We start from the raw sequence: 9,152 nt of genomic DNA on the forward strand, positions 1-9,152 counted from the left end.
CCCGGGACGGATGGCTCCACGACTTCCCGCCAAACTCTCTCAACCCCCCCTCTCTCTCTCTCTCCGCCTCCACAGTCGCTTTCGCCCCCGCTCCTCCCTCGTCGCCTCCCGCAGTCGAAGAGAGAGAGAGAGAGGATGGGCATTCTGGAGCGAAAGTGAAAAGGGGACCATAACACGCAACATCATTCCTCCATTTTTTTCTTCACTCTCTCCCTCTCTCTCTATCCGTCTCTCCTGATCTTGAATGTAAATAAATTCCACCTGATGGGCTGGGAATTTTGCTGTTCTAACGATATCATCAATATGAATCATTGTATCGTGTATACCAACGCTTTTAAACATATTTTCTGTTCAACTGGATATTGTAATTATTGAAATGAAAATCATTTTACCCATTAAATTATTGAGGAAATTAAATGTGCCTTTCATTTCAGTACGTCAAACTTCCGCTATATAATACCTGAATAGGTTGAACTTATTCCAAATATTGCTAATTGGACTGGGTTTATCAAAAATTTAATTTATTGCCACAAAAAAATTGCACTTCAGAGCATTACCTTACAGCTATTTGAAAATTGGTGCCTTCTTATGAAAATATGGCACATTAACAACCTAAAAATAAATAATATTCCCCTAAAAAAGTGAGTTATAATTTTTTTTAATAATGGAAAAAATGATCATATTTCCATCTCCGCCCAGATGATATTGGTTCCCTTCGTGTGGCTATTCCGCACTGAGAAGAGAGTTCACCTACCGCTCCTCTTGTTTCCCCCACTTGCTTCCCGCTGTGCGTGAAAGAGAAATGAGCTCGATCCCACCCCACGGGGAAATGGTCCTTCCCTTCCGCCCCCTCACACCATCCCCTGTTTGGCTCGTCGGATCACGTAACCCATCCGTCCCTGTGGCATAATCCTCCGGTTTTGGTCCGCGTGCGTGCGCGTGTGTGTGTGAGCGTGTGTGGTTATTGGCTGCACGGATACGCGCGTATATATACGGGGCGAGGTGATCAGATCATCATCCACTCTTCCAAGAGGCACTTTGGTCGACACACCGAAGCAGATCAACGTAACACAACCTCCGCAGACATGGCACTCAAGGTAATGTAGCCCTTCATTGTTCACATCTAGGTTACCAATTCCTAACTCCTCTCCTACTTTTAATTGGGCCCTAGAGGGCTATAAATTTACAACCCCTTACGAATTTTTATATTTTATTTCCATACATTCGTAGTATCCATTGAAATTTCTTCCGCAGAATTTTTTATTTTATTTATTTTATTCCCAAACCTCCGAATACAGCTCTCATTGGCCATTTTAAATCGGGGTATTCAACAAAGTCAACAATGAAACGTACACGAACAACCATGCCCTGGATAAGGGAAACTTACCCAAGCGGGACTCGAACCCGCGACCTCATGTTCGGCAGGCGAAGACTTTACCCCGCCGCCACCGAGGCCGGCATACCAGTAATGACAAACTCGACGACACCCCGGTGATTTAGTAAACTTGTGCTCTTTGGGAAGAATACCAGATACTACTGAATATGACGACCGACATTTCCACTCTCTAGTTGAGAGTTATTCATAGCCCTGAGGACAACGAGAGAGTCGAAATGTCGGAAATTATGTGCTGAAGTACCCGGTGATAATCCTTTAAAATCGCAAACTCACCGGTAAAATATCTGATCATATTTTGAACAAGACGAATCATTTTTAATGCGGTGCACATCTCACAATTTTTCAATTTCATCTTGAATTTGAGGGCATAAATGAATATTCTCATGCGGGAATCTTGGAGCCACACTAATTCTGTTCAAGAAGAAAACACTGATAGATATTATTCGTCAAATAATTCGTATTCCAACTTCTATAAAGGTTATTTCTATTCCTTTAATTTACACTGCTTTTAAAATGCTCCGTGGTCCGTATTTCTAACAAACAATCCACACTTATTTTATATACCTCTGCACAGACCGTTTTTCACTGGGAACGCAGCACTTTTAATTTGTATTCGGAGAGATAAATGAGCACTAAGGTCACTGTAAACAGCATCATGAACTTGTCTCAGCATGAAATGTATTAAGATGTTTCCCGATCAAAGGATCCCTTGTGGAAGAAATTCCAACTGACCCTATGTCGCAGACATTGATGTTTACTCTCGGTAAATCTCATGATATTTATTAGCAGCAAAATGTGAAAAATAACTTATTATTATCTTAATTAAATACGAAATGATTTCACTAAGAACGAAAAGTATCTCTCTTTATTATTTTGCTAATGTTGTCGGCAGGAAACAAAATTATTTCTTCTGCTTGACTGAAAATTTTTCGAGTGGTGAAATAGCTTTCATACCTTTCTGAAGAATGATTAGCGCTGACTAAGTATGTCCAGGGATCGAAAATTAAATATTTCTAGCAAAATATAGAAGTATTTGTTTACATTTTTTCAAACACGTCACAATGCGATTCCAGGAAATAGACGAGGAACGAAGAAAGGATGCTATAAGCCAATCGAAAGCAGGAAATTTTAATCCCCTTTGACACATAATGAGAATTGACACCTCAATTGTTCCTGTCCCGAGAAGCTCGGAAACTACTTAATATTTACATAAAACCCAAAAAAGTACCACTCGGATAAATTTAGATTTCATTTTCGGGAATAGAAATGGTAAATCAACCCAATGAAGAATAAAAAGTACATAGTTGCATTCAGAGGTTTTCAGACAGGACTTGAGGTAAATGATGCCTGTCAAAAAATTCATTGACATGGATTTATCTGCCATGTTTTAATGTCTTGTTTTTCTCCGGCGAACAATGGCAGTGAAGATTTTTTTGGTCTCACACCGGGTAAGGTCCTCCATATCTCCTTTCGAAGGTAATATGTACCACTCGCTGATCGTCCTTGAGGGGCGGACGGAATGGCATTGGATTCCTATGTATCTAAGGACGATGGGCAAGTCGCACATCTAAACGTCGGATGGAGATATAGGTACTAGAGGACATTACACCGTGTGAGACCCGAGAAATGATCGCTGCGATCTGACTTATTTTTTGATAGATAACATTCAGGGCGTGCACGGCATTTTCCTAGAAGTTTCGTAAGCTAACCCTCCGTACATCTTTCCTTCCAGCTGGTTATCCTTGCCGCCTTCCTGGCCGTTGCTAACGCTGGTGTTATCTCCGCACCTGCCGGAGTCACCTACGCTGCCGCCCCGGCATACGCAGCCGCTCCCGCCGTTGCGACATACGCTGCCGCACCCGTAGTCAAGACCGCATACGCTGCACCCGCCGTCGCCACCTACGCTGCTGCGCCCGTCGTGAAGACTGCCTATGCCGCACCAGCCGTCGCAACCTACGCAGCCGCACCCGTGGTCAAGACCGCATATGCCGCTCCCGCATACACCGCGTACGCCGCTCCTGCTGCCTACGCCGCACCCGTGGTGAAGACCGCTTACGCCGCACCCGCTGCGCCCCTGGTCGCAAAGGCAGCCCCTGCCAGTCTCCTTGGAGTGGCCTACTCTGCTGCCCCCGCAGTCGCTCACATGACTTTCAACGGATACGGAATCACCTACGCCTACTAAGACGTAAACAAAAGTATTTTCATTACGAAAGTGGATCAGTCGTCAAATCTGGCAAGCGAGACTCAAGGAAGAGGATCAAACTATACCACCAAGTGTCGCTCGAGATCTCGTCGGACGGGTTTGAAGAGGATCTCCGCATCTCTCTGAAAAATACCTACATCACGTTCCAGCTCACGCGAACCAAGACTGATTCAAGCCTTACAACTACTGCCCATAACTCTTTACCCGTATTCGGAATCTTTCACTCACCTTCCTTCTCCCAACACTACACTTAACCTATTTTGGTACTATTCCAATCCATTTCTGATTAGAATACTGTTTTCGTCTTCCTCCAGTGGAGGAATTACTATCTTGTTAATGCCAATCTCCTCGAGTGATAGTAACCCATGTGTTTTTTTTAATAGTTGTGCATGAAATAGCTGTTTTATTTTTAAAGATGAATAAATGTTTGTAATTATTTATGAAAGAGTATTCTTTTAACCCAACTCAATTTCATTATCACATTATTTTAATCCCACCAAAGGAAAGGAACTACACGCGTAAAATTTATGCAGCATATAAAGCTACATGTGATGAATTTAGTCACGCTACCCAAGAAAAGAAATAATTCTTAAGGATAAATAGCAAAGACAGGCAGGCGTTGAGGCTGGTAATTGAGATGAAAGTTCGCTACTAAAATAAATTAATTTGACTTAGGTAGGCATATATCTCAAGATTATTTCGAATGAATACGTTGCGTTTGCATGCCAATGGTAGTTAATATACTGAAAGTGGCAATAAGCAGACTTATTTCAAAGGATTACAGTCGCAATAATTAACTATCCATTTTTTATACCTCATAAGGTAAGAAATCAAGAATATTCATCCTCTAGATCAAACAAATCTTACTCTTAGATATAACCTTAGCTGCCAAAAGAATTTTCATAAAGAAAAGCATGAAAACGGTGTTAATGAGCGGTATTTGTTCTTTTGAATTTGGCGAACGCAAGCACATTAAATTCTTGCCACACAAAGTCATCCTAGCAGATATTTTACGCCAACCTTAGAAACCTAAAGTAGATGTAAAGACAAGCATGAAAAGGTTGTTAATTAGCCGTGATATTTCTTTTGAATTGAGCATGCGTAAGCACTTCAAATTCCTACCACATAAAGCCGTCCTAACAAGTGGTTTACGGATGAATGGATAGCCGTTTATCGTTTATGACCGACTGTTCATTACAGTTCATTGGACAATGGCTACCTCACTCACTCTCTCTCACACAGTTTCTTTTCTTCCGCAACTTCTCAAATTTCCCGAGCGGTCGAGTCGAGAGTCCGTTATGTAAAAGTGCCTGCTTTCTTCCTCTCTTTCATTCCATTTATTTTTTCTTTCTTTCTTTCACCCGGAATGACGCAACGGTGTCCGACCATTCCGGAAGAGATGAAGAACGGGATCACTACGAAAATCACCTGCCGCGATCGCCCCCGCTGGCGGTCACTGCAACATTTGGACCGCACGGGACTTATCGCCCCTCTATCGGCACGGAAGCATGGCAGCTCGATGGACTAATACCCTACAAGTATTCTCTGTGACTAACTTTTTAATCTATCATCATCATCATCAGTAGTATTGGTGTTACGGCAATGAAATAGTTGGTCTTTGGGGCGAAAGTAGGCATACTGATGCAGTAGCGGATACAGAAAAAAATTCGAGAGGGGGCGCAAAAGATACCTTGATTTACCTTTACTTTTATCCCAATAAAAAATAATCAAGTCACGTGAAGAGTTTAAGAAAATTTTAGTTAAATTTATTACACACTTATTCAAGATAATGTCACTTAAATGATACATAAAAGTTATTATTGTGGTTCTGCAATGTTTGGCAATACGGGCGGGCCCGCAAGGGGGGGCGCGCGCCCCCTAAGCCCCCCATCTGTATCCGCCGCTGTACAGATGTCTGGAGACACATGAGGGGGTAGACCGCGTTTAAAGTGTCCGAGAAAGGGGTTGTATTGTCAAGAGTGCCTCGAAAGAGGAAGGGAGAAGAGACAATAGCGTGTGAAGGGACTAGAAGGGACGACGGGACAAGCAGTAATCATAACAGAGCGACGGTGAGTGTGCGGTGCGTACTCCACGAATGTAAGAACGATTCCAAAACAGCTGTAACAACGATATAAAAAAACTTAAATACAGTCAATTTTAAATATACGACGTTTTATTTATGTTGACCAGCCGAAGGTACAACAATTGGTTTGACCCATCTCTCCATTCCGATCTCTCATACTTCGTTTCCTCTAATTTGCCGTCTCGACAAAACCCCACAACACTAAGACCCTGACTTATCTGATGCGATCTCTTCTTTTCGCCACCACAGAATGCATGGTCAAATAGGGAACTTGCATATATTTCAGATATAATCAATAGCCCCAAAATTATATAAAAATATATGTTTGCATACCTCGGGGAAAGTTTTTTTATTATTTTATGACGTGGTTTGCGATATTTAATGCATCAAAGTTCACGAGATTTTCAAATTCAAGTGAGAAGCGAAAACGCCCGATGATTGGCTGGTAGAAAAGTGACGTCATAGTTCAGTACGACGAGGCACGGCGGCACGGCCATAGTAGAGGTTGCATACTTGAATACATGCGACGGCGTGGTTATGATTCATTTATTGAAGTGCAGACGTATCGGAGTTGTCCATTGTGACTTCAGGGCTATTATTTGATCTATTTCTCCTCCATTGAAAGCGATAAATTGCGTAAAGTTCCACTTCCTATTCTGCAGAAAGAATCGGTCAATCGCACTTCGATCAATGTAATAAACACAACGTCTTCAGGTGTTAATAAGTTACTTTTGTAATGAAATCCTTCCTAAAGTAGCATTAAAATGTGAATGTTTTCCAAACAGGGTCTTTAATACATTTTGGGAGCTTTTCTCTCGATATATCTGAAACCTACTCTAAAGGTGAGCTCATCGTCATTGCGATCGGTTGTCACTTAAAAATTCCGTATCGGAAATCCTAGAGGGATGACCTTCGACGATAACCATGATCACCTGCACTCTCACTATCACTGGAACCCGTGGTGAAAATATCATCCCAATCCAATTTCTATTTGGTTTTAACTGGGGAAAGAGCAACATAGAACTGCACATTCTTTGGGCAACTTTGGGTTTGACTTTCCCTCAAACACCCCATTTCCCCTGTGGTGCACATCAGTCCTATCTTTATACGATGGCCTGACAACCTTTAATATGGATCCTTGGTTTATCCTGACAACCAACTAAATGGAAATTGCTGATCCACACGTCTACCACTATCTCCACAGTTTCCAAATCAAGGGCCGCGGAGCATTCCTCTTGTGACTCAACTTTTTCTGAAAAGCAAGCAACGGCGTAGAATAAAATCAAAGAATGCTGCGATTCATTTTTTGTGACCACCTCTGGATTCCATTCTTTTTCCATCTACAACTTCCTTTATCTTTCGGGGTAAACTATGGGACAAGATAATGTTTAAATATTTTCATTAATTTATAACAAAATATAAGTTCTAAAAATACCCAAAAGCCATTTTATAAATCCGCACTGATGAGTGTAAATTAATGTGGAAGATGAATGCTGTAGACGCAGTAGTTTTCCTTAGGTTGAGTTGCAAAGTTCATGAAGTTGACAAAACGGCTAATTTTTCGGTGCGCGGAGTCATTCATTGCACTGGCCGTGTCTACATTTTTCAATTTTTTTTTGTGATAAAATAAATCAGAATTTAGGATAAAATTTCCTTTAAAATGACGTATAGTTCATTATTATAGCATGCAGTGAAGCCAGGATATAAATTTGCAAAGTACAGCGGCACATCATTTTGATGCCGACAGTAGGAGAAAACGCTGTCTTCGTGGCTGGCACTCGAATGCATGAGGATCAACGTTGCTCTATATTTTCATATTTCCTCCCTTGATTTTAAACATCATGGAATTTCCTATGTCCTTCCGTAACTGAAATTGAACAAGTGCCACAAATAATTTGAGTCCATCGTAATCATCGAGAAACACCTATCTCGATTTTTGTTGAGAAGTTGAGTTTTTATTCTACGGCGGCCGAATTATCGAAGAATCTCAGTTTCAAGTTATTCAGTCAATGATATATGGAAATATTATTTATATTAAAGTTATCTTCGCTCACATAGCACACGGGTTTATCATTCCGTTTATTATACTCTTATTTTTCCGTAACGCTCATCCCGACAGACGGCATGCATCGAGGCTTTTCTTCTAATTTCCTCCGTGGGAATGGAGACGAAAATTTTTTCTGGGGTGTTATTGCACAGAGGAACAATGCACCTTTTGTAATTTTTCCTTATTTCAGCCATGTTCTCCTTTAAACGCAACGCGGCTCTTCCAAACCTGCAGTACTGGGCGTGGATCTGGACTCCTACTGAACTATGACGTAACCGCATAAGATTAGTAGGGTCGGTATTTTTTAGCCCGCGAAACTCGGGAGACTTTTGGGAGTCATTTTCTAGTGTATAAACTGAATTTTAAGCGGAAAAAAGTATATTGCGGTACTAAGTGTTTACTGTAGTATATCAGCATACTGTTTATAAAAAGTATGCAATTTCCCTATTGTAGCTGTTCACAGTTTAATTTTGAAAAACAGCTCCGAAAATGGTGCTGCCCTTTCTAATCCCACATTTTCACGCAAGCATTTTCCATTTTTTAAGTTATATTTTTCAGTAGTACTTGCTGTCAATGAAAGATGCATGTTAGGCCTCGGCTTAATGTGATTATTTTTGTTTCCCGTGAGTACAGGTCTTTCAACTTTCAAGATAATTAAATGCAAATTCAGACGAGGCAACGAAATCGTCCGGCATACAAGTAGTCGTCATAATAAGTCAAAAATCCCAAGATTGAAATTCACAAACTCCTTATTAACTTTGTGGTATTCCATTATAAGTTTTCTTGGACATTATTACTTATACCACTACTTTTTTGCGTAGCGCAACCCGGGTTTCGATGAGTTATCGTCATTTTTAGGCTTAAATTATGATCAATTTATCTTATTATTGTTACCTACTTACCTAACGGAGGAAGAGATGAATTTTAAAACGGACGCCAGAGTATGGGAAAAGGATTGGTAAAGATATTTCTTTATCAGAGTGCTGTCCTTACTTTCAATAATTTTTTAAACTTCCAACTGCTGATTTTTGCTGATTTTCAGCTGATATCCGGCCATTGTTGTCCAAACAATTTTCAGTCTCGGCTATGTCTGCTTTATCGTCAGCAAATCGCAGCATACTAATTCTTTCTCCATGGATACTGACAACTAAAGCCTTCTCCTTGTAGGTGGAGAATATCCTGTCGAAATCGACGTTTTCTTGGGCTGAATGACTTATGACACGAAAAGAAAACTCGTTATAGGTGTTAAAGATGGCGGCAGTTCATTTACTTTCATTCTGATATGCAGAATAGCATCCTATGTGTAGGGTAATATTCGCACCAAGGAGTGCACTCGCCACAGACTGTTCATGAATGCAAGAGTGAATGTTCATTGACGAGTGTCCGCTTCTTACCATAAAATTTTTCTCGCGTATTGCTGGAA

At 40.9% G+C, this 9,152-nt stretch overlaps 1 protein-coding gene across 1 annotated transcript; it reads left to right on the forward strand.

The window, feature by feature from the left end:
* The first annotated feature begins 1,000 nt into the window (after window positions 1-1,000).
* LOC124155064 (cuticle protein 16.5-like) lies at window positions 1,001-4,028 on the forward strand. Its single transcript, XM_046528804.1, has 2 exons — window positions 1,001-1,097; window positions 3,129-4,028. The coding sequence occupies exons 1-2, from the start codon at window positions 1,086-1,088 to the stop codon at window positions 3,576-3,578; spliced, it is 462 nt and encodes a 153-aa protein (XP_046384760.1). The 5' UTR covers window positions 1,001-1,085; the 3' UTR covers window positions 3,579-4,028.
* Window positions 4,029-9,152: the final 5,124 nt, after the last annotated feature.

This window comes from Ischnura elegans, chromosome 3 (assembly GCF_921293095.1).
Source record: "Ischnura elegans chromosome 3, ioIscEleg1.1, whole genome shotgun sequence".
NCBI classification, from domain to species: domain Eukaryota; kingdom Metazoa; phylum Arthropoda; class Insecta; order Odonata; family Coenagrionidae; genus Ischnura; species Ischnura elegans.